Source organism: Ostrinia nubilalis, chromosome 6 (assembly GCF_963855985.1).
Source record: "Ostrinia nubilalis chromosome 6, ilOstNubi1.1, whole genome shotgun sequence".
NCBI lineage: Eukaryota > Metazoa > Arthropoda > Insecta > Lepidoptera > Crambidae > Ostrinia > Ostrinia nubilalis.
The window spans coordinates 2,589,902-2,617,878 of NC_087093.1; the positions used below are offsets into that span (position 1 = coordinate 2,589,902).

The window sequence follows — 27,977 nt, forward strand, 5'->3', positions numbered from 1 at the left end:
ATTACATTATAACAAAGTAAAGATTTTTTCAATAAAATTACTTCTGAAACAAAGTCCATTAAAGAGTTACTGAAGTATACATAATTCATTCAAGAGTACCGATTACAACTTGTCTGCACAAAAAAACTTTAACTTACCAAGTCTTCGTAGTAATTCGCAATTTGCGAATAAATCAGCGAATCGTAATCCATTTTCTCTCCACTCTTGTCGTCACGTGACGTCAAAACTCACTTGTTATCAATTTAAAAAACAATTGCCACCCGTTTTCACTCGATCTTCAACCGGCTTTTGTTTTTTTGTCACTCACTTGTTCCGCGCGGGTCAAATTGGATTGTCAGATACTGCTTGAAGTTTATATCGGTCAGGTTTGAAACCTCTTTAGTGAAATTCCGCAATTAGTAAAAGAAACCACGGACAGTTTTCCGGGGCGCGGCCGCCTTCAATTTAAGACGCATTGGTCGAGTAGTCTGACGTGTACTGAAGCTAAAATAAGACCAAATTTTAAACACAAATCTTTGCTGGACGTACATATATATAGAGGTGAAGCAACCGCCGTAAGGAATGGCCGCTCGTAAAACCCAACGCAAATGCTTGTAAATATAATGTTTTGGCAATAAAAGAATAGTGAACGGAGATGGATAAGTGATAAGATAAAAACGCGGTTTAGGGCGCGGGGTGTTAGCTGAAGAACATTTGAAAGCTTTATAACTAAAAAAAACTTTTTTTAATTAATAGGGTTATTGTATTTCCAATTCAATCTTTTGGCCCTATTATGGGCAATACATTTTCTAAACATACCATACTGGCTTAATAAATACAGACCCAAAATTGTAATTTCATTTGTACAGTTTCAAATTAAGTTAAATAACAAAAAAAGTTTTTGCATTTTTACATTATTTTGTTACTATTTTGTGTTTTCTTTAGTAATTTCAGAAGCATGGATTAAAAAATAAATCTTCATGGCACACTAAAATCATCAAAATCATTGTATTATCGTCTCAAGCGATTCCAAACACGTAAGGAAGCGAGTTATAGCGTACGCGCCATCATGAGTTACTTCAAACATCCATGTTGGTTTGTTTTATAATTTCTAGGAAACTTTTTCAAAACCAATACTGTGGAGATAGAAGAATTGTCAATGAAGACAGTTTATGTGGTTTGCTGTTCGTTAAAGTTTTAAGAAACGAAGTTCATTTTTGTAGAATGATTTACAAATCAAACTGCAATGGAATACAACCTTTATTCGTATTTTGTTCCAGGAATTGTAAAAGTGCTTTTTTAAAGCCTACTTACAGAAATAAATGAGTTTTACTGAGTTTTAGTTTTACTAATTAGGTATAAGGAAGGAATTATAATAATAAGTAAATTCTCAGAAATGAACTGAATATCTTTAAGCTACACAGATTTTGATAAGGCTAGAAAACTGAATTTTACAGTCAGTAAGGAGAAGGAAAGCAATCTGCAAGACTAAAAGAAAAATGCAGCGTCGCGGCATTGTTTTGGGATTTTCTCTTAATCGTTATGAAGTGTGTTGCTTTAATAGTATTGTTATACACCAAGTTCCATAAATAATGTAATTAAAATTCATGTCTATAAAGAAATAAAAATAAATGAGGACGTAAAAAATAGAACATAAACACACGGTACACATACCTATTGAATGACATAAAATTCATTTGAGAATAATTACGAAAATAATTATTTCCAATTTTTATTGTTACTTACTTTTAAGTAAGGATTTAGGCTGGGTTGCACAATCTTATTTTAACCATAACAAACGTCAAAAAAGTCTGTCAAACTCCATACAAAAAACATTGGTTAAGGTTATAGTCCAGGTTCAAAATAAGGCGGTGTAACTCAGCCTAAATTACTTCACATTTTTTAATAACGGCGACAAGCAAGTTTCACAAACATAGTCACAGCCGCGTTTTTCTGCAAAACTCACGGCATTTTCATTTGGCGGAATTCTCAAAAGTCCCCCTACTTATGACGAATTGCCTTCACAAAGAGCGATTGTGCCTTACAATTCCATCCGCGGATTCCAGAAAGCGATTTACATTCACACGAAGGCTCGAAACTCATACAAATAAAACGTTAATTTGTCGAGTAGTCCCCACAGTGTTATACGTCATATAGTCGTGTTCCCTAAACTTGTATTACGCACGGTTGGCACGGAAAGTCGGAAATTGAAAAATGTAAATGATAACTGCGAAGGCTTTTATTTGACTATATTTCATTTAAACACTGGAAAGGATCCAGTTGTACTAGCTGCAACAGGTCATGCGTGTGAGGCGGGGATGTGCGAAAAGATGGACATTCTTTTGTGTCCATATTCTTTGTCGTTTGTGGTAAAGAAAATGTGACTAGTGTACATAAATCTGGATCAGAAGGCACGGTTAAGCTTGATGTATCATTTCATTCAATAATTTCTTTTAGAAACCGTGACAAATAATACACAAAAGGATGACACAAGTGTAGATAGTTTTCTTACATTATCTGCAATGATAATAAAAGTGTTTTAGATAATAAAACGATTATTTGCAAAATCGCAGGTGATAAAACTGGAATATCGACGTCTTGTGCGTTTTATAGAAGTTTTTGAATTAGATATCTTCTATCTTTCCTTTTAAATTAATTTTAAGGATACCTCGTGCCTTATCAAGGATTCTGTGGTTGTGTCTTTAAATAAATAAACAAATAAACGCCTAATTAGGTGTTGATGCAGATTTTAGATATCCTACAGGTTACAGGACAGAGTTATCGAACAGATCTATGCAATGAAAAAATATAACCAACAATATGTGCAAGTAATAAACATACAGCATAACTTCAAGTCAATAGCCCCAACTCTTCGGTTACAGTCTTTTCCCGAAAAAGATACACTAAAGTGAAAACAGTAGCTCCACGAAAAGCCCATTATTTAAATTAGATGACGTATCCATTGCACTTCATGGCTGTCGCGTGTGTTGCGTCTGCTGCCAGACCGCAACGCGATCGCGCGACGATAAATCGCGCTGCGGTCTCGCTTTACGCGACGTTTCAGAATGTCTTGCTTACGCTACACCACATGTCGCGTTGTATCGTTGTATCGTTGCATCTGGTTTTGTCGCCTAATGTTTCTGTGTTATTCGTTTTAGGAGTTACGTGCGCGTTGTGTACGGAATAGTTTCGCCCGTCTTTATATTTGTTGCAGTTGTTCTGGACAGTTCGTTTTATGGTCGCGCGTTTTTTGTTCTGTAGGAAATATGGATGCAGATTTTAGTTAGGATTGCGCTGTAACTGTATGGGATTCTGTATGGAAATTCTAATCAGAGATGTGTTTTATGTTCTGTTTTTCTCTGTTTTGTATAGAACATATGGAAGCACTTTATTCAATGGTCACAATTCTCACCTATTAGAGATTGAGGAACTAGAAAAAGGCAACTGATATGACTTGGTAAGACTTATTATTACGTATTTCCTAAATAGTAAGTAAAAAAATCTGTATTATTGTAACCCATTCGTTAATATACCAACATAAACTATTTTCATCAAAGTATTTTTCATAGAAATAATAATATTTACAAAATATCCAGTCTATCCCTTCATATAAATATTTCATATCCGCCGCACTCAACATTTCTAGAATTAATACAGTTTACTCTGAAAATTCCGACGCACGATCTCCTGTGTATTTCTAACCATACTAATATAACTACAGTTACCGTATTTTAAATTCAAGTTCTTTACAGCTATGGAAATAAGGTACAAAATGGTGGTGCTACAAGGTTCACTGTACATTCCTGCTCTTTTCACTTCAAGAACCACAAAACACTCGAGTTTTATAGGTATGTGTTTTCATGTAATAATATTTTCATAGGGAAATTCCCGAGGATACCCCGGTGGGATTGGCTCGATGTTGGCCCATACATATGTTATACGGGAACGTGACTTTTGTAAAATCATAACAAATACATAGAAACGTGTTTAGTTTCGCAAGTGGTGGTTTTTTCGCCTCCCCTTACGTAACTTTACACCTTTCCAATCCAACGGGATTACATCGGATGGGATCAAATATATTGCGGTGCGTTCCACTTTTGCTGAGTAGGAGTAATTTATGTTTGCTATATGGATAAATATAGAGCTATGTTTAGAGAAAAAACACGAACGGATCGAATGAAATCCTGAATAAAACCCAAGTGTTATTAGATAGGAGTTCTTTTAAGAAAATTATAAACTATGAACCCGGTCTAAACTATTGATTGCAATCATCTGATTGCAAATATCATTGTACTTGGATAAAAATTATGCGTGAATCAATAAAGCTATTTTTATACATACAATACTAAAAAGTATTATGCATGCAATACTTATGATAGGTTTTAAAAATCTGACTTAAGGCTTTACAATTTTCTTAAAACTTTACAGCTTTTCAATAACATTATGCTTAGTGTACTTTCTAAAAACTCTGAAAACATAGCGGGCATAAAAAGATACAAAACCGTTTCTAAAACGTATCAACATACAACAAAAGCGTCAATAAATTACGCCAAAGAATTGAACTAAGTAAAAAAGCGACAAAATAGAATGTAGGCGTTAAATAATGTCGTGAAATTTCGTCCATAAATCACCTTGCTCGGTAAAAAAATTATCGAGATGATTTATTTAGCTAACTTTTGTGTATAGTGAATATTAAAAATATTACGAAAAAGCTTAAGCACATTAGGCCTGTAAAAAGTTTTAGAGGATTACGTAGATACTTTAGGACTTTAAGATATTAAAGTGCACACTTAAAAAAAAGGCTAGCTTAATTTCTACAGAATACCAGCATTCATGTTCTGAGTGGAACATGATACAAGCTGAGTAGGAGCCATTTTGGTTCAATAAATTATGTATGTTTTTTAAATTGTGTAATTTATACGTTTGTTTGAACCATATACATAATTTTTCTTTCTTTCTAATTAGCTAAAGATGGATTCGAACAAACAAGAGTAAATATTAATCTCAGAATAAATCGTCAGTTTTGACATATATCCCATACTGTCAATGTGCCAGTTATACCAGGAGTTATTCTCGGATAAAAGTTTGGTCGAATTGGGCCTAAACCAAAAACAGCGTGTGTGATTTTTGAACAGAAATTATGAACTCTGTGTATACTGGTGCCTGTACCTTAATCTACTGTATCTTACATCCACTTAGTATGAGGGTAATGTAGAATTACTAAGTTATCTAATTTATTGGTTCTTTGCCTTATTTATTTAAAAACATCAACAGCAAGATTACACCACAAACTAGGTATGAACAATAACATTTGTTTACATGCTAGCTAGTGTTTTCTATACAAAGTCTGCAAATAGCTACAACATGATTTCTCTGGGGATTTTGCATGGTAATACCAATGACGTCACTGCTTAGTAGTTCAAATATCTAAAATCAAATATTTTACTGTGAAGAGAAAAGTTTTTTTTATTTAATTAAGTTTTATTTATGTATAGTTTAATCATAATCCGTCTAAATTCTAATTTCAATTTTATTTCGATTTGCGCCCTGATGGGCCCTATAATTTCATAGGTCGTGGATTTGAATCTCGAAAATGATAATTTCTAATACTCAATCGTGTAGACCGTGAGTTTTAGTAATTTATTTTAATATTCCATTGAAAATAAGGGCATTTAATGTACAAAACCCGCCTTTTTACCTGCAGTACCCTAAAAATATACAAAGCATTATACGAAAGGTCTCGCACGCCGCCAATGTGTTAACGTCATTATTTATGAATACCTTTATGGGCTCAAAATTTCTTACGCTTGAATTATTTAATCTGCTTTTCCATTAGGGTTTTGTGAAATGACACAATTTATATTCAGCGAGCATAGTCCGTACTCGAGTATGACTTTATAGCAAGATAAGGGTGAATACCGAAATTTTCATTTATGTATCACGTTTACGAGTTTCGACTAATGTGTAAGAGGTACACAAAACTCGGTGCAACGTGTGATTAATTTTAGTGGCAGTAACATTAATTGTTAACACGATGAAATACAAGTTTTTTTTAGTTACAATGAATTTTACATTTAATATGTACATAATAGGTATACAGGGTGTCCCAGAATAGGTGAATCAAACTGATAGGGGAGGTAGCTCTACTAATGTACTATCCCAAAAAAATATGAAAAAAAATAAATACCTAAAGCGCATAAGGAAACAAAACATTTTTTTTTTTAAAGTGAAAATAAATCAGCTTTGCCAAAGTATCTGGCTATAATTGCTGCGTTTGGAGTTTATTAGTACTTTTTTCTTACTAATATTAAATATACATGATCGCTTCGTTTATCTGTAAACAAACTTTTGAAAATAATGACTATATTTCGAGTTTAGAGCACTTTATTTAAAAAAAAATCCGATCTCAAATTTTTTTTTCATATTTTTTTTGGATAGTACTTTAGTAGAGCTACCTCCCCTATCAGTTTGATTCACCCATTCTGGGACACCCTGTATAGGTGAATAGCTGAAAAGGATTTCCAATAGAAATACCCTTTCACTTCATTCACAAAAAAGAGATGTTGTCAAGCCTATCAACAGGCTTTCAAATATTTTATTCTAAATTGATCAAACGGTTTTAAACAAAAAAACACAAAAAGGTATTTACATTTTAAATGGAGCGACATAATATCTTTGAGTGATGACTAATAACAAAGAAGGAGATTTCTTATGTTATGTTACCAATCATAATATATTTCTAATCAATCTAACTCATGGACATTCAGCAAACGTATATTATTTCAAACATAAACAAACTAAAACCTTTATTTTAAACTGCCCGTAGTTTATTCGAAAACTAAAGCTAATGCAGCATCCTCGATTGCTTTCAAGTATCAATTATTGCACTTCCCTTGGGTGCTCTTAAATTCAGTTAGTTAAGAGCTCTCACTCCGATAACTTAATAAGAGATTCAATTAATGCTGTAACTTTAATCTCACAGGGAAACTCTTTGCGATTTCGGACGTTATCTTTTCTTGTGTTGGGAATACGATATATCACGATACGAATCGATTAATGGTGTCTATTTGGTTCTGTTAAATCGAAGCCTAGCAGAATCCAATATTCTACGAAAATCTAAAGTTAAGTGGTATAATCCTCCACTATAGTGGAGGAGGCTCATAGTCCAGCAATGGACAGTAAATGGCTGTTAATGATGATGATGATTAAGTGGTATAAAATTCCCAGTCAATACAATTTAAACGTATACCATGTAGTTAATTATTATCAGTTGAGAAGAAGTTGATGGCTCAAATCAAGCTGAATTAAAAACAAATGCAGTTTTCGTACTTTAACGAAGGGAAGTATACGGCATCAATCTTATTTATTCCTTGTACTATGAAAATTTGATGTAACTTACTCATATTTTAACGAGTATAACAATGACAGATGAAAAAGACAAGCAAATAAGGAAAGTAAGTAGTAATATAGATCAAATTGTTACACTCACGCATCTCCTTAACTTTCCAGTTTCGGTTATATTCCTAGTTCAGGCACATGTAATAATCTTACCTTTTATACTATAAGATTAGCCTAGAGTTTAAACATGTGAAATAAGTTAGTAAATAAAATATTTTATTGTTATTATTTGTGCGCTTTGGAGTTCACGGGTCAAAAGTGGCCCGGTCCTCCATAAGGATTGCGTGGGGGTATCCAAAGATTATTATTATTATTCCTGGCAAGGAACCTTATATATTTTGAACATTGTTATTAATCCTTTATCTATTTTACTCATGTTTTCCCAAAAACCCTTATCTATCCTAATTCTATATTCAAAACAAACAAACGCCGTGCCCAAAACTGTAGATCCCGTTTACGGTGATACAGTCATTATGCCGGAATCGTTTTATGCCTAAATAAAATTACTTTCGTACGAAATTCTGTGGCACGGTAAGAATATAAAGTAGTGCTTAATTTTCCGTTCGCTTTAAATTTTGTAAGGTACAGCCAGGTGCGAAAAATTGTTGCCGCCTTTGATGAGGCGATTGCAAATTGGGCGTAATCGTGCGTCTTTTCTACGCTCATTACGATTTGAGACGAATTGTTTTGTTGTGAGGAAAATTTGCGTTAAATATAAACGTTATTGGAAAATGTTTAGGGTAAAGATATTGATCCAACGAACATAATCTTTATCATGTTTGTTAGCAAACCAGAATGGCTGCAATCCTAGCCTTTTTGCAAACTTAACCTTGTTATACTTACTGAACTATTTATTTATGCGTAACAAGGCAAGGTATTTGACCGCAATCGCACCTGGTGTTAAGTGAGATGCAGTCTAGGATTGTACATTATCTGCCCTTTAAGTGCCTATTCACTCTCTTAGGTACCTATTATTGTGTAACTACACTACTGCACTACGTAAAAGGCTAACAAGCCTTGACATCGCAAAATGTTTTTGACGTCATCTGTCATTTTTAATAAGAAGCTTGTCATTATTTAGTGTGATTTTGATCTTCTTCAGATTTCGCTAACATAATGAAATAAAAAAGTAAGGGTGCAATAACCCTAAGTAAAGTTACGAATTCCAAAAATGGCCACGAGTTTCTGCTACTGACTACACAATTACTTTATTCGGTGCGGTGAGCGGACCCTTATCAAGTGTTTTTACGAAATTGAAGGATACCTGAGCGTTCAAGGCCCGCGGTAATAATTCAAAAGGAGTTAAGTACACGCGGGCACAATTTGACCCACATCCAGACTTTTGACGTGGAGTGTTACTTTGGGACTGAGTTCGTTAGGTTTAACAAGTGACGATCTGTATATCAATATGTTTGTTGGGGTGTATTGTTCTGAATGTTTATTTACATTTTTTGTGAAAAAAGTCAAAATATTGATGTCAACCGATGGTACAAGTCTCAAGTCTATAAAGTTTGGAGTGGATAACAAACTTTATTTTCAGTTAAGGTCGTAAATGATTCATTTTGTGTACCTAAAGTGTTCATCTCTTATTCTTTGAGAGATTTGGCTACGCGAGAAATAAAAATGTATCACAGTGTAGAGTTATTATGTTGTCTAGCAAAACAGAATAACTCTGGCTTCTTCAGACCTTTTAAGGAAATTTAGATCTCTGTACGTATTTTGATCTTTTATAGCTAACTAAGTAATAAACTTACCCCTGGCAGTGTCCGTTTTTCATGGAGGGCGGATTGAGCGCTTGAAGCGCTCTCTGGATTGAAATATGTCAGGAACGCACAGCCTGTGAACAAAGAAAATAATATTTTAAACACAGATAACATCTTGGTTTTGATTGGTTTTTATTAATTAAATAAATTACCAAAATGATTATTTTACATTTCACGATAACTCCATAGAATTTTGACTAGCATAGAGTTGAAAAACCTGCAGGAATAATAAAACCACCGTATCTAAGATTGCATGATTGATTGATTTTGTTTATTCGTGAATTCGTTCTTCAGTGACGAGTGGGTTTTTTTTATATTGGTATGTACAAGAAGTAGGTACGCATGAACCCATGACCTTGAAATATAGGGATACTGTGCTACCTTTAAAAGCCACCACATGCTAAAACTAGGTATCTACAATACTTCGCATAAAACAACTGACACCAGTTTCCAAACTGTCATAGTCATGTTTACATCAAAGTTAAATAAAATATACCCAAATAGTTCGCATTGTTGAACGATCACCCTTCTTCGATTACAACCCAAATAAAACCGCGCCTGTAATCCTATCAGGCCGTACGAAGCACGTTTTGGAAACAGCCTAAAATTAACAGCCAGGCCTTTTCTATTCAGACAATAAACAAAAACTCTTAAAACTCATTTATTTTTGCAAATAGGCTTTTAAAAAGTACAGTAGTAAGCAATATACAGTCCAAAGTAATTCAAGTAATTCGCTTTTGTTTTTGTAGCTAGGTGCAATAGCGAAATAAAAAGTGCTTATGGCTATACTGAAGTTTGATTTTAAAACTCATGAGGCTTTATTAGACATCGTAAAATCATTATCATCAAGCCCCATTTGGAGTCACAAGACGTCCACAGCTGAATATAAGCCTCCCCTAATGATTTGCAGATTGACCGGTTGGTAGCGGCCTGCATCCAACGCCTTGAGGTCGATCTTGAAAGCAAAGGTGTCAATTTAATTTCAAACAAAATAACTAGCATTCATCAACCTCATAAAGGTAGTGGGAAGACCGCTACCAACCGGCCTTTGTGGAAAACATTGGCGGAGGCCTTTGTTCAGCACTGGACGTCCTATAGTTGAAGTGATGATGATGATGAACTAGCATTTAAATTAACAGCTTTTTAAATTTTGCAATTACATGGCTGTTTATTCCTCGCTATGCGATATTAAAACGCGGGGATCAATTAATTCGGAATACTTTTTATCGTTATTTAATGGATAGTATCCCGCGCGAAAACCCACCGTTTATCACAGGGATCGTTAAACGTGCGGTTATAGGAATATCGTTTTATTTTCAAGATGCACACATAATTCATGTTTATTGCTATTTATTGTTATGGACGTGTTTTTATTTTACACCATTTACGAGTAAGTGTGAAAGAAACATTGCATTTTGTAATTACTCTTATGTATTGGTATAATTCTCAATATGCTATTAGAAAAAGATTACACATACACATAGAACATTATGGACAGGGTTTATAGCTTCGTGAGTTGGACGGTCAAACTTCGATGGTATGGAATTCCATAGTGATTAGCATGGTATTTTTCGAATAAAACAGAGAAAAATTATACTTACTAGTAGAGTTACGTAATGAGTGTTGTTATTTTTTTTTCTATGGACACACAAAGCTTTTTTTAAATAGAAAAATGTTTTGTAAGTGATCGCAAAAAAGTAACAATACACACTTTTAGAGTAGGATAGTTTAGTCGGACAGTTGAGCAGTATGGGCATGTATGGGAGTGCGCACACTACGCCGATTCGATTTGGCCGATTCATCATACAAATTAAAATCGGGCACAACTATCGGCCAACTAAAAATCAACGGTGTGCGCCTACTCTTATACTTATAATGATGATTGATTCTATGTATCATGTGTGGCCAATCTCCCACTATAAATCAAATTCAGCCAAATTAATAGACAACATTCACATTACACATTTTAATAAAATTTTAGTTGTTCCCATATTTAATTTCTGGATTATCCACCCAACCCCATCCAGGCACGCGAACATTTTTAGCGTGGTCGAAATATTTGCTGACCGTACATTGCGTTCCAATTTAACAGCGCAAAGTAATTTAAAATGTAGTGTTACTATGATGATTTACTGAGCGCTAAAGCACTGTATTGTGATAGGATTGTGGGTGAATTTCGTTCGTAATGGATCGCAAATGAAATGGTATCTGAATGTTGATCCAATATAGTCAGGATTAATGCTAAATACATTCCAAAAAGTACAATATTAATAATTTACATGTGCGCGTGTTGTTTTATTAAGCAATATCTTGCAAGTTACCTAAACCTTTCAAAGTTTTTCTTAGAGCCAAAGAACATGATGCGTTGCAGCGGCGGTGCGACTCCTGCCTGAGCAAGGTCGCTGCGTCATATTCGTTTCGTCGTTCACTTCGTTTCAGCCGAAAGACGTCCACTGCTGGACAGAGGCCTCCCCCCAAGGATTTCCACAAAGACCGGTCCTACGCCGCTCGCATACAGGCACCTTCCACGATCTTCACCATATCGTCGGTCCACCTAGTGGGAGGCCTGCCCACGCCACGTCTTCCGACTCGTGGTAGCCACTCAAGAACTTTCCTGCCCCAGCGGCCATCAGCTCTACGAGCTATGTGCCCCGCCCACTGCCATTTGATTTTAGCGATTCTGCGGGCTATATCAGTCACTCTGGTTCTCCTACGGATCTTCTCATTTCTCATTAGAGCATGCGTCATCTTAATACGGCGGAATCTTTGCGGTACAACGCAAAGTATGCTTTGGTTCTTAGGTAAGAGATCTCTGATGGTTTCTTGCTAAGAAGAAGATTATCCCTGTCATTGTCTATATCTTTATAAACTGATATGTCTCACTCTTTATAATATAAAAATAGTTTTTCCTAACACTCAGAAGACAAACATAAGATAAATTAACGAAATAATATCGATTCCCCATTGAAAATCTGTTCCGTTCCACTTGTATTTTTTGTCACAAACTGTTCACTACTTTACACGAGCAGTTTTGTTTTGCGATGCAATGGGCTGCAAATGAAATGGTGTCGGACGCACCCGATGTTTGTGTTTACCCCCGCATTTGTAATGTAGATATTGTTCAGTATGGGATCGCAAAAATAAACATTTTAATTTATGTAACACTATCAATGGCGATTGGTTTTTACAGAATTACGTGTCTAAATAAAGTCCGGCATGTATATTTCATATCTTTGTTGAATTCATTTTTTGTACGAGCATTGTTCTTCTAAAACTTTTCATAGTTATATTTTGGAAAAATAATTTTGTTATACTGGCTACTTTTTAACTATTAATATGGATAAATCGCATAAGAAGTCTTAAAAAAAGTAAAACATTGCAGGTACCCTAACTGGGTATTTCTCATCGCCACGGTTCTCATCGTCACCTTCGTGGCGAATTTTATTTCTAACTTATTTCAACTTTTTGTAAACAAATATTGTAGCGCTTGATGTGAAGATTGTATTCTCAGTAAATCAGTCAAATAGTGAGTCTCGTTTGGAAGCTTTAACGTTTTGAATTTTTTGATGCCACGAAAGTGATTCTGTACTTCACAGCAATAATTTTTTCAAACTTTATTACTGTAAATGACTCTTAAGTGTTTATAAAACATATATTTTGTCTTATTTTCATAGATAAATAGCAATAACATAACATAAATAGGTACCTACTTAAATACAAGATAAAATTTTACCGATAACGTCACCTACTAAGTTACAAGATTCTACGCAATTGGTTTTAAGGGTGACACTGGTGGCATTCTGAAATGCTAAAGAAGCAAAAAATGGATTATCAGTACCTCAATAAAAAGAACTCTTAACTGATTATCAGTCCCTCAACAAAAAAAAAAATTTTTTATTTAGGCCAGACAGCCTCGTATTTTTGTTGTACAACTTTTAACTCAAACTTCAGATTAAATTTATCTTACAAACAGATACACAGTCACATATACAGACATACATACAGTTATACAGACAGATAACAAAAATACCCTACCCTGATCTCTACTTACCACGTATAATTTATTAGTTATTAAAATATTGTAAAAACATAAACACCAGTCACTATATTTTAAAATAAACCAAAGCAAGAAATCACTTTCGTGGCCTAAAATCACCTTCGTGTATAAAACACCACGAAGGTGATGCCACGAAGGTGACGAAAATTTTAGTTTTTTATGAATTATCCTTAAATTTGAATTTAACGGTTCAAGTCGAATACTACACAAATAAGTCTAACATGTTAAGTTCTCAATGGCAAAGTTTCAATTAAATTGTTTAAATTTTAGAGGTAGAAAATATTGTTCAAGCAAGTGACGGTATGTCTATGGATAATCACAAAAAGTTACGTATTTTTTTCGGGGAGCGACGATCGACCTATCTCACCTCCCCAATGGTTGAAGCGCGACTGACGTTAACCGAATAGAACGCTGTGATTGGTTGCTGATGTTCGGTTTAACGACAATCTTGTATTATTACTCAAAATTTTAGGTACCTAAAATCGTGTGACCAACGTATTTCACTTTCTCAATTCAAAATAATTATAAGAAGATAATTTTTTGACTATTGTGTGGAAAGTATATTTAATTACGATGATTTTAGTATATGCTACTCACAAATTGAATGAAAATTGTGAATGCAGTAACCAAATGTTTCATTGCAACCGAAGGTGTGACACGATGAGAACGCGAAAAATCACCCCGTTTTTTATCGTTTCATGTGATTTTTTCCTATTATTTTTGCTTCTATTACGATAAAATTTATGTCGTATGTAGCTAAATAGATATTTTATCATCTGATTTCAAAGTTATTGTTCTAACTTATACCGTTTATGAACTATTATTGTGTGACCATCAGATTTGAGTGTAAATGAGAAGTACCCAACTAATGAAATCAAATTTTTTTTTTTTCGTAATAAACTTTGTAGGTAACATTGCAGATTCTTCCATGTCCAGCATAGAGACAGACACATATACAGTGTGTCCGGGCATGTAGTGATCAAACTTTAAGGGCGTAATCTATGGACAATTTTATGGGTGAAAATACTTTAAATTTGGGGCTTGACCCATTTCTCGCATATTTACAAGGATTTAAGTTTTTAATTTTAAGTTTTCTCCTCTTCCTTCAAAAACAAGTGATAGCGTGGGTAACTTAACATTAATAAGCAAATATTTTATATCATACGATAGCCAAATTATCTTTTAGTAGAAGTAGAAAACAGACACAAGTTTCATACATTTTAAGGGAGTAAGAATGGATTTAATTAGAAATAAACATTATTTTTTTCACACCTTTTTCAGTTATTTCCCAACACAAGAAAAACCAGGTCGTTAAGGTATGTTTTATTTGCATTGTATTATTAGTATTTGAGCCATTCTACAAAACGAATGTAAATTTATTAGTCTACGTCTATTAGTTTCGACGTAATTGTTGAACAGAGATACCCATTCCCAGCGGTTTCCATAGTAATCGGAATAGGTTGTGTGATTCTTTCAGGCAGTGCATTTTCGCATGTCGCGTGCGCTATGGAAACCGCTGGGAAGGGGTATCTTTGTTCAACAATTACGTCGAAACTAATAGACGTAGACTAATAAATTTACATTCGTTTTGTAGAATAGCTCAAATACTAATAATAAAATGCAAATAAAACATACCTTAACGACCTGGTTTTTCTTGTGTTGGGAAATAACTGAAAAAGATGTGAAAAAAATCGTGTTTATTTCTAATTAAATCCATTCTTACACCCTTAAAATGTATGATACTTGTATCTGTTTTCTACTTCTACTAATAGATAATTTTATTGGCTATCGCATGATATAAAATTTTTGCTTATTAATGTTAAACTACCCACGCTATCACTTGTTTTTGAAGGAAGAGGTGAAAACTTAAAATTAAAAACTTAAATCCTTGTAAATATGCGAGAAATGGGTCAAGCCCCAAATTAAAGTATTTTCACCGATAAAATTGTCCGTAGATTACGCCCTTAAAGTTTGATCACTACATGCCCGGACACACTGTATAAGACAGGTCTAAAATGTCTCTAGCTCCAATTCAATATCTATCCGACTGAAGCTTGACCAATCAAATCACACTTCAAAACGAGAAAGCATTGTGCACTGTCTCGATATTTCCAATACGAGTATATGTAGGTAAGTCTGTGATATGAACAATAAAGCATGGACTTTATCATCAGACATACAGCATTTGTTACATACAATGCCTATTTCTTTGAAATAAGTGTACATTCTAAAATTATGTAAACCATAACCAATGTTTCTTGAATTTTTTTAAAAATATTATTGCCTCTTATGATAATGTCATGATTGATTGCCCCTATTTTAAGCAATATCTAAACATTTAAAACGATCGTTTCAAAATAATAGGGTAAGTGTTCTTTTTTGCTTGGCCCTTTCCCATTTCATTTGGGGTCGGCCCTCCGTATCATGCATCTCGTCGGTCGTTTCTTTGTTGACTTGGCCTCTGAGGTTCATATTTACTAAAAAAATACGATTTATTAATGGTCATAAAACTTTTAAAATGAGATTATTTTAAAAAGTGTACGATCAAAAAATTTACATTATCATCAATACCTTAGTTTAATTACAATGCTCTCTACTAAAGCGTCTCTATCAACGCATAAAAATTTTGATCCAAAATTTTCGCTCTCAAACATCAGAATAAAGGTAGGTTAGGTAGGCCAGAATAAACCGGAGCATTACCCAAAGCCAGAGTTTTACACTTATCTAAATGCGCCCTAACTTGGCCGCAAAAATATTTCCAGCGACAATTCCTTGTCTATTTTCAGGAGTCTGAAAAGTATTTGAATATCGGGCTCGATCAAATTGCTTTTCTCAATGTAGTTTTCCGATTTAGAACCCTCGTCAGGGAAACCACAACTTTCCCACTTTTCCCAACAAAGCTTAGACTTCGACATTAATTTTGGAGGAAATAATACCAGAAGAAATATTAATTAGATGGCAGTTTTTTATATAATTTTATTTATCTGGAAGAGGAAACATTTTTAAACATTTAGGTAAATTGGTTTTCTAACCAAACATTTTAAACAGAAGGTCCATTTTCGAAGTTTTATACCTAGTTTCAACACACCCACCATGGGTGTAATCATCTAAGTATTTTTTAAATCATGAAATTAGTTTGAAAATCAAAAATGTTATTTTAACTGATACTTAATAATATGCCGCTGACATTTGCTTGGGTACATTATTTTACTAAAAGACGTCTACATTGGTAAAGGGTTAATTCAATTGTGAAAAAGGTCTCATGTTGCCCTTAAAACTGTAACTCCTACGCATCCATTCAAATATCATCCAGATAATTAATCCTGAACAACGTTCCCCCACAGACCAACACGTTACCGTTTATGAAGTGTTGCCACATCTCGGGTCCGGTGCTGTTGCAAGTGGAATAAATCGTGCGCTTGTTCCGGTCAGCCATCTTGGATTTCGCTAACGTGTTCATTTCCTGCGCCTATACATTTCCGGCCCATTCGATGCTGCCAAGTCATAATTTTTAAGCTTTCAGTGGAAATACGGCGATTTCGCGAGCCCGGTGGCCGTGAAAAATGGCGGCAACAACTTAACGTGGAGCTTAATGGGGCTACTTTGTTGCTAATGATCTATTGGTTTTACCAGCTTGAATTATTTAAAAAACGAGCTTTTTCGCAGAAAAGCTCGTTCCCACTATCAAGCAGCGCAATCTAGAAAGTTCATTCCAAAAAATACGAAACTGCTTTTTGGCAACAAAGGCTTTTTTCCGGACCTTTTCTCATTTAAAATCACAAATGCACCGTTTTCATACATTTACATTAATGTTGTCTTGGTTCCAGTATTTACATAAAGACACCTAAAAGGCATAATTTAAAAAACTTAAGACCAACAGAGGTTGAGGTATGATATAATTAGCATTCATAGATACTGCGGGTGTTCTAGTGGTGAATGTAAATACGGTGGGAACCAGAATTGTATCGGAGTGCAAGGACCATAACAACTGGTTGCGACTCAAATAAGGACAATGGCACGAGAATTAGCTAGATGTTAATTTACGCGGTTTAATTTGCATCGAAGCCAGTTACGGAGATACGGACGGAGAAATACCAATTCTTGTTCAACACATTATGAACAAATTTGAATTTTAACGCAACTAAATAAATGACAAATCCTTATTTACCAATTTGTCAGAAGAAAATTGTATTATTCCTATTATATTACCTGATTATTTGCAAGTCTCACTTACCAAATATAGAGTACTAGCGGCCGCCCGCGACTTCGTACGCGTGGATCCCGTTTTACCCTCTTAGGGGTGGAGATTCGTATACTCCATTCTTAGCGAATGCCTACGTCATAACATCTACCTGCACGTAAACAAATATTTTGTTGAGTAGGATAGACTTTAATCAATTCTTCATTTTAAAAAGTATAACATAATAATTTATGCATACAGATTGCTAATTTTTACTTTCGGCCCTAGCTCGCCGGATTATCTCTGAGTCACTCAAATCGATATCTCGCCCGACGATTAAAAGGTTTTCGAATTTATATTCTTTGTATACCTTAAAACTACCTTAGGCCACTGCCACCGACCACTAATTACTAGTTAGCCCGCTTTATTTCCGAGGGTTATCTAGCGCTCCACAATCGGCCGTTACGCCCTATGGCCGCGCCTACAGAACGGACGGCCTTCAGCTACTTAACCGAATAGCGTGAATTTTCAGTGGGCAGCTCAAGACTTTATGGTTTGGGCTGATGCTTTGTGAGGTCGGGCTTTCAGTGTTGGTAACGTTTAAAACATTTTATTTTATACAAGTACGAGTACATACTACCTACATAAAGGATTGAATGACTTGGAAAGATTATAACAAAAAATCGCATGCAAACTTCGATAGTCAAAACTTTGTATTTTTTTATGCAACTAAGTATGTGAATTTGATTGACCAGAATTAAACATGAAAGTAAGTAATGACGTCATGTGTTTGGAAATAATAAATACCCATCTATCGTTTTAACGGCACTAATCAGTCTCCACCAAAATTATACGACCCCAATACCTATGGTCTTAGCCGAAAATGAAAAGGCGTTTTTTGCATCTGCTCTCCAAATTGAAAATTTACCAAACCAAAAACCTACTTACTTATTTAAAACTTCCAAAGAGTAAGTCCGCAAAGTACATTAAAATTAGGCTATTAGTAGGTACTCCAGTCGGATTTCATTTAAGATCCTAAGTGGTGTACCGCAAAATTACCAAACTTTTCTTTTATTCAACGCGCAAAATCTCGAAGCAATACAAACAAGGCAAACATTATTCCGTGCTAATAAAACGGGGAACAACACTGAACTTTATTTTAATGAGAATACTCAAACTTATGAATTTTGAATGGTTAATGAGAGAAAATTCGCAAAAATACGGCAAAAGTCTACCGCTGGGAAGTTCGCCCGAACGGTGAAAAGATGCGGCGTTGCATCTTCCATCTGCATTTGTTCCAAAAAAGTTTTATATCACCTTGTGTGACAATCAAAAATTCGTCTTGGTGTGCTGCAATAAAAGGCATTTTTGTCTGTCGCACGTGGAAAGTTAGACTGTCTTTCGTGTGGAATAGAAAACTTCGTTCCAGGTTTACATTGTTGCTTGAAATTAGTTCTAGTTGAACGTCAGAGGAGATATAAAGTGTGTTCAATCCAGTCCGGCCGTCCGATGCATAGAACTGCAAGTTTTGAAACGAATATGACTTGCAGACGAAAGTTAGAATATTGTCCGCGTGGAATTCTGATTGTCGCAAGAAAAATAAACGAATGTAGCAAAATCTTATAGCCACAGTTTCATATTTAGGATTGTAGGAAGTTATAAAAATTAATTCAAATTAAGATGGCCACTAATAACACCATATTTATTTTATGCAAAATAATTGTGCATTCTATCCTTGAAAATGTTACATTATTCACATGCAATATTGTTAAAAATGTAGGCATACAAAACTTTCGCGCCCGTGAACGCCTTAAAATATTTCGCTTGGTATGGGTTTCTTTGCGAGTGACTAATTAAGGCTGGGTGATAATGCAATTTGGTCAAAGCGCGCCGCTACAACACAGTTCAATGTAGCAACGGTAGACCCATTCATTGCACAAAACAACAATATGAATTTTTAATTAAAATTTCTTCATCAGGGTGTATAGGGTATCGGGCATTCTCAACCCGTCTAGTCGGCGTCTTTAATTAATATCGAATTGGTGCTCAATTTAAAAAAGTTTGTAAAGTAGAGATATATTACTACATAAAGATATTTTACAGGAATGTGGCGTCATTTGAGAATACAAATAATCAGTAAAAATACATTCATAAGATAAACTACTGTATACGTATTTACACTGTGGTGTTAAATATATTTGGAGAAACCGCGAGAACGACGAAGATTGGCTCACTAAAGGCAATACTGGAGACATTAATAAATTCGGTGTAGAGAGTACATTTTTGTGATCATAAAATAGCCAAAGCTTTAAGTCTAATTAACTACCTAATAAAACACATAAGTAACAACAATAAATACTACTTGGTAAAAATGGAAATTAACTGTCATTGTCTCAATTTTATTTTGGTAATTTTTGTTTTTTATATCGTTGCAATTGCATTTTCAATCAAGTTGTAACTTACAAAAAAATTCGATGTGCGTCTCATGTTCACGTTTACAATACCTACTCTAGATTGAATTAGGTGCCAAACTTGCTTAAAAATGAGGTATCCTCACCTCAATGTTTAACTTCCTTTTTTTTTCTTACACGACCATTCACTACCCGATCTATTTGTGTTGCAAACAAACATTTAACAAGGTGCTATTGCAAAAAACCGAACTTCCCCGTCAGTGCAACGAGTCTGTAATTCTAGACACACGGAAAAACGTACGACTCTCAGTTTTAACGCTAACTTTTCCGACTGAGTCTCACTGGGCATACTAATCTAACGTTGAATTGGAAAGATATCTTTGGTTTCCATTGTAACCTCTGTCAATATATTCAATAGTAGAAAAAACCCTATTTATTAAGAAAGTCTTCAAGTATTAGTACTTCTATTATTCTTTTAAAATTTGTCAAAAAAATGTGATAATATCACAAAGCATAAGTCTTAAACTGAAATTAAAATATTTCTATTAAGACATGATATTATGGTACATAGAAAATATTATAATTTGCAATAATTTTGAAGAAATCCATTTATTAGTCTATTAAATTAAGCTGTTTCGTTTGATAGTAAGACAATATTTTTATTTGATACTTCAGAATTTATTACTATTGTTGTTTCTTCTGTGTAAAAATCTCATAAAATTCTTCGAACTCCAAATAAATCAACTTAATCTTACTACAAAATACCCAAACAAACAAAATGCGTCATCACATACATAAAAAAGGACATCTAACTTTCTCGTAACATCACTATAAGGCCATGTTTTTCGAAGAATTCTTTGTCACTATTATTACGTGGAGTGTGCCAAAACTCCGCGCACTCTAATATACTGGGCATTAGCGACATACATTATTCGGGGAAAAATGTCGCTTGCCGCGCTCAGACTGGTCTTAATTGACTCCGCTACGTGTGCTAAAGGCCGAATATTGAAAGCATTTCACAGTGGCAATTTGATGAAAAATGAAGAGGACAAGAACAGCACAGCATTTTAATGATCTTTAGGCCTGTTCGTGGACAAAGCTGACTTGAAGTTTTAAAATTTAACTCTACCTACTATAGGTTGAGTTTTTAGTCATTAATATTTTTAGTTCATTAATAATCGTGTACAGCTTCAACGAATGCCTAAATAGTAGGAAATATTTTTTTGTTTTAGTGATTCTGATCACATACTTACCAAGAACCTTCAGTGATCTTTATTCAACTAATTAAGTTAACATACCTAAGTTACCACCAAAACACGTTACCAAAATCATAAACTTTTTATAAACGTTTTAATATCACTATATTTGTTGTGAAACTTCTCAAGTTTAGTTTTCTACAAAGTTTTTAGAGCGTATACTCGTAAGTACCTAATATGAGACAAAATGAACGCAATGACAAACTTAATACAGAAATTCTTAAATCTAGCTTTTGCACACAAACTTATTATTTTAATAAAACGTCGACGTAAAACGTGTCCATAACTAACATTTGTTAATGTTTTAATTAAGCAAGTGAGCTCAACATTTAATACCGGGATATTTCTGAGTTAATAGAACTTCTGAGATTAAGTTACGAAGGCTACAAGTCCAAAGTGGTTTTCTTCTCGACACTGTATTTTTCTTATACATTGTATTTTAAGGACGTCTCTCTTTTTATGTGCTGTTTCTTGTTACAAGGTGATAAACTGGAGCAAGTAAAGCAGTTAATTAGTTATTAACTGGTCCTAATCCGGGCCTCTTCAAGGCGAGAGTGAATAAGCACTTACAGGGCAGATATGTACCATCCTAGACTGCATCCCACTTAACATCAGGTGCGATTGTGGTCAAATACCTGCCTTGTTATGCATAAAAAAAAAATTAATATTGAAAGATTTGGCTTATAACGTTGGTAATAATTACCTATCAAAAAAAATAGTTTCCGAGTCAGGGAAAATTATTGGTAGGTATGAAACACTACTGAAAACAACTGTTTTTCTTTAAATTGGGAACTTTATCAATGCTTCTCATTTGGTAGTTATTAGCGGTAATATTGGTCTGAGTATTTTCTTTTTGGTTAGTGTACCTATTACAAAAAAGGTACACCGGTAAAATATTATCTAGTTTTAAATGTAAACAAGCTTTTCTAAGTTTTGTTATCACAGCTAGATAGTGTAGCACTAGCTGTTTATGACTTCTTCACCTGTTAATACCATTAAAAAAAAAACAAATATGATATTATGACTTTTTTATATAAAAAATAAGCAAAAAGCAGATTGAGATAAAGACATTCCAGACATTCCAAAGAACGTAATTAAATAGGCAAGAGTTAAAAAGAACGTGCAAGTGAAAAGCAACAAATCCCGTGGCAAAGGGAAACGTAAACAGCCAGGTAGCAATGTGCAAATTGCTATGTCTAAAAAAAGAAGCTAAGTGGAAGCCGATCACGCAACGGAGGTTCCTTAAGTAAGAGTTTAATTTATTACGACACTTAACGATGTGGAAAAGTGGGACTTTTGTTTTGAGTTTGGTAAAATTAAAGACAAGGTAGTCCAACGACCTCAAAAATGCAAAGGTAGCAGGAAGGCGCTGGATGCAGGTCGCTGCCAACCGGTCATTATAGCAAATCATTGGGGAAGGCCTATTTGCAGCAGTGGACGTCGTATGGCTGTAATGTTGATGATGATGAAAATTAAAGAACTCACAATGGTTCACAGCTTGAGAAAGGTACATCCCATCAAAAACAATACTTGTCAAAAAAACCAAGTCTCGCAACTCAGTTGTTCTACGGTAAAAAGTTGTGAGATCCATGTAATACCAAGTCCAGGCCAGGAAATCTTTAACGTTTTACATAAATTATTGACTTGGCCATCGCACTAAATAATTTTATTTACACGTGTTTTCATGCGATGACCAAGTCAATATATTTATGTAAACCTTAAAGATTTCCTGGCCTGGACTTGGTATTACATGGATCTCACAACTTTTTACCGTAGAACAACTGAGTTGCGAGACTTGGTTTTTTTGACAAGTATTGTTTTTGATGGGATCTCATTTCTTTTTGTATTTTGTAGACAGCAGTTATGTATCTAGAAAACTGGACCGAAATTGAAAAATTTTACTCGACTTGGCGGTTGCACTACCGTGCCCCCAAATATCATTTCTTTTTGTATTTTGTAGACAGCAGTTATGTATCTAGAAAACTGGACCGAAATTGAAAAATTTTACTCGACTTGGCGGTTGCACTACCGTGCCCCCAAATATTTTAGTTTTTCCTTGATTCATACACCAAACACTACTTATATTCCAAATTTGAAGCTTCTAGGTCTGCTAGAAGTGCCTTAGAGTTTTGATGATCGGTGAGTCAGTGAGTCAGTGAGTCAGTGAGTCAGTGAGTCAGTCAGTGAGTGACAAAATTAAGTAACTTTGACCCGTTATAATTCTTAAACTACTGGTTCAAATTGAATGAAATTTTAAATATACCGTGTCTTTACAATGCCTGCATAGCTAATGAAAATTCAGCCTTCTAGTTTTATCCACAACGAAGTTACAGGCGGTCGAAAATGGCCTGAATTGCTTCGAGAAAAGGATGGTACGGCCGTGCCGCTTTTTTGCTCGACTTGGTGGGGGCACTGCCGTGCCCCCAGATAATGATGTTAGGTCTCATATTTCTAGGCTTTTACTGCGTATCTTTTCTTTGCGAAACAATTAGGTACCTAATTTATTAAAACTCACAATTACAGCTGATATGTGACTTGGTATGCGAACCACCAGATGGGGAAATCAAAAATAGCTTTCTGGATTTTTTTTAGATATTTCATTGTTTATCTTGTCATACAAAAAATTACCTGCTGTAGGCATTTTTCTGTGGAACGTGGTTACATTTGCCGTTTTTCATTCACACGCGTTGAACCCTAAAAGATTTCAGTGAAAAACCTTAGCTAGAAGGGAATTGCAAGTAGCCACTGGAACGTTGCAGAGTAATAAACATTTGGAAATACGAGCGTTGGCCGATCAGAGCGTAGATTGTGGATTATACTTTTAGTGACCACGGGCTCTCCTTTATTCCGTACGGCAAGTTGTTCGGCAGGAGTGGTTGTTGTTCTAGCCTATCCTAGCGCTTTTGGATTGCAATGCGGATTCAGATTTTTCAGCTATCTACCCTAATATTATGTTAACTTCGTTTAATAATACGAAAGGGAATAAAACAATTCCAAAACAGTCTGACATTCGTTTTTACAAGATCCGTACAAAATTCTCTAGTTTTTTTTTATTCGGTTTTGTGTTTCTTCTGCATCTTTTACGTCTATTACGGCTAACATCATTGTGTTCTGTTCAGAATTATATTTTTTAAGTTTAAGAAAGTAACATGTACCAATATAAGTACCACCAAAATTATAGTTTGACACATTTTTTGCATTCACTAGTATATTTTTATTGTGACATACTACTATTTCTTTTTATTTTGACAACTTTTCATGGCACGTGACAACTATCTGTTATTTGAGAAGATTATAGTGAAAAGACAAATATAGACAGATGGACAGAAAGATAGATTTTCGACTTCGAAATTGGAACAGCTGTCAATATGAATAAGTAAGCGAATAGCGAGCAGAGTCGCATCAATCAATACCAGTCCACGTCTAAAAATCTCAATGGAAAGTTTTTTTTGCGATAAGACAAAAATAAATATTATTTAGACAATCACAGTATAATAATATAATTTCAATAAAATGTAATTTATTTTCTTCCTGCATTTACAAGAGTCCAATCGCAACTACTTAATAAATCATCTCAGTGATTTCCAGTTTAGTCGGTTGATAGTGCCCTGCATCCAGTCACATAATTATACTTATATTTGTCTTATCAATTAACTTTTAAGTCAATTTTCCAACAGATACCGAGAGTGTATTGGACTGCATAGAGTTGACGATTTGACCACTATTATGGAGGGGTTAACAAACAAATCTTAAAAAAATTCGCTACATAAGAAGCGAAGCGGAATTAACGAATTATGACCATTTTGTACTACTTACTCAATTTTGTATACATATTTGTATAAAAGTTTGATTCTCGAATGAACCGTGTGCTTACCATGAGTTTACGTTAGGTGTGCTCGCTAGCGAGTACGTCAAAAAAATATATGAAGATTTTGGTTGTTGAAAGTAGCCGCTAGGGGCGCTGTGTAATTTAATATACATTTAATGTTATTTTTACGCAGTCGCTAGCGAGCACACGTAATGTAAACTCATGGTAAGCACACCGTTGTAATGCAACTAGCGTTTGCGTTTGGTTTTAGAAGAGAGATAATTTATAATCAACCTTATTATCCGGCAACTACGTTAGTGTTTACTTTTCATCAAACATCCCTAATTACAGTAATTATTATTGCGTGGACATGAGCTAACATTTAGTAAAATACGAAACATAATGTCAGCTCAACACTTAGTAACAGTAGGTACTCGCCCAAGTCACGCCATTGTAATTACATTACGTTTTACACAAGCTTGGTTGTTAGCTTGTTATGACTAGTGATGATATAATGTTTTGTTTGCACTTATAGGTTTACACACTTACACCGATTTAAAAAAAAAATCAATTTTAAAATTATGAACTCAGGGCGCACAACACTATAAGGGGTCGCTACGCACCATACTCTACAACGCATCGAGTAGATTGGATAAAGAATTTCGTTTATGTCAAGGGTTACACTTCGGGTCCATTCACACAACGTGGTATAAGGCGCCGTTGAATCGCGTTCTACATACCTAATTCCCTTCCTTATGTTTAGTCGCACAGCTTACGCGCGATTGTAAAATAATTTCAATGGCGACTAAAAAACGTAGTATGCATGGGCCCTAAGTACCTAACCCTTTACATAAAAGAACTTCTTCAACCAATCTATTCGAGACGTGCCTTACTTAGTAGCCAATAACAAAAACTTAGTTGTACAGTCACTAATTTAATATTCCTCAAAAGAGTCATGAGTTACTATAGACAATAAACATTTTTCGTTTATTAAGTTCGGTAAAAAAAGATACGTTGAATTGTTCTTAGAATTTTTCTCTCTACAAATTCTATCAGAAAATACAACGAGATACGAGAGACGTCTTTGGAAAAACATTAGTTTTAGTGGGTGAAGAAAATTTCACTTATTTTTAAATCGAATGTCGCAAACTCTATGTGCTATTTTTACAGCTGCTTCGTTTTACTTCGATGTTCACACAATGTAGAGAGATGAAGTAACACCTCGTGTTCATATCCCTACTTATATCGACAAATCACAGGGTCCCGAATTTAAGCGATGTTTGTCTTTAATTATGTATCATAATAGAAACTAACCTAATATAATATAAAACTATCGTAAACAACGAATCAAACAATATTGACGTCGTTATCTTATGGCTAGACCGCTAAATTCTCAGAGAACTGCGTACTTAAGGCTTTAAGTCAAAACCACACCGCCTTGTTTGTTCCGTATAGTTAGGATAAAGTTAAATATGGAATTTTTGTAATATCTACTCTATCCAAAAAGCATTCAATCTTTGAAAATCCATGTCTTTCAGGTTCTTCAGTTTTACGTTACTGTATCAGATTCGATTGTGACTTTATTCCAGCGTTTCGACGTGGGCTTACACAATCGCGCTGGCCTCCCTGAGGCTTTCGGGTATCTAAGTAAAACGAAATAAAATTCATTGTTTTCAGAGTGTACTGCATTTTTATTTCATGCTGACATTTTAGAACATAAGGAAACTCAGGTTCTGAGAGTATTGTATTCTAAAAGCATGTTTGCACATATTTTTTGTTTTTATTGCTATGTGGAATGACTATTTAAAGGCTGAAGAAAGCTCTATTCGATATTTTGTTAAATTAATCTAAGTAACATCTATTGAAAACTATTTACCTAGTTCAATAAGACTATTTCTACTTATTTTTTGGAGGCACTAATCCAAAGTCATGTGTTTAAAATAAACATCACTACCTAACGGTTCCCACCTCTCGTTCCAACCGCTGCAATTCCTGTGTAGCCAGGATCTAGCTAGCTAGACCGCCAATAAAAACCCAACCAGTGAAGGTCAAGTTTATCCCGGGGGAAAGTTAAACTGTCATTGGACCCGCAACGAAATTAGTCAGAAGAACATAGGAGGAGTTCGAAGTTAAGGCTCCATTGCAAAGCTAACAAAGGTTTCATAAATAAAACATCACTATCTAGTTAAGTGTAGTTACAGACATATTCCCCACACTTGTTCCCCGTGAAAAAATAAATCAAAGTTGTATTAATTTGATCATGGTTTATCTTAAATCCGACTCTTTGATCGATTTAATTTAGAACTCGCTACAACTGAATTTTGAATGGCAAATATCCCAGAACAAGTTCACCTCCCAAGCATTCCTTTAAAAGTTCGAATCGGGACTCAATTTGAAAAGATGTTTAAAGAAGCGTTTGTTTACCCCCAAAAGTTTTATCTTAAGCAAATCCGACATGTGGGCTCGCCTCGTGAAATGGGGGAAAAGAGAAAATAATGATGACAACTTTTTTATCTTTACTTCGTAGTTAAAAAATGAAGTTGTAAAGAAACTTAAAATTTTTTTGGTGGTCGAATTTTTTTAAAGGACGTCAGCTTGACGCGATCAGTATTATTTTAATGAAACTCCAGAAACGGCAGAAAGGTTCTGGAATGGAGGTCGCGTACCGGAAAACGCAGCGTGGGACGTCCACCTACAAGGTGGACCGACAACATCGTAAAGGTAGCAGGGAAGCGCTGGACGCAGGCCGCTACCAATCGATCAACATGTAAAGCATTGGGGGAGGCCTATGTTCAGCAGTGGACGTCCTATGGCTGAAATGATGATGATGAATGAAACTCCGTACTGCAATGCACACTTATCCGCACCGTAACGTAAATGCGATACAGTGTTGATCCATTTCCGAGTTAATAAGTATGCTATGAGCTTTAATATGATCACGTATTTTCAAGAAAATATAACTGAATAATATTGACGACTTAAGTGTAGTTTATTTCATTATGCAAATTGCTTTTTTGGAAAACCAAATATTTATTAAAGATGTTCTTGCCCATAATATGACACACTTGTAGGCCTAAGATGCGCGCCGTGATAACTTTTATCGACGTCAATTTGTATGGGCAAAA

General features: G+C 34.7%; 1 protein-coding gene across 1 annotated transcript in view; it reads right to left on the minus strand.

Annotated features, from left to right (window-relative positions):
• LOC135072400 (CUGBP Elav-like family member 4) overlaps window positions 1-27,977 on the minus strand; it is an 825,344-nt gene that overhangs the window by 747,319 nt on the left and 50,048 nt on the right. The window contains exon 3 of the mRNA XM_063966309.1: window positions 9,132-9,214. Coding sequence (XP_063822379.1) covers window positions 9,132-9,214 — 83 coding nt within the window. The remainder of the gene's footprint in view (window positions 1-9,131; window positions 9,215-27,977) is intronic.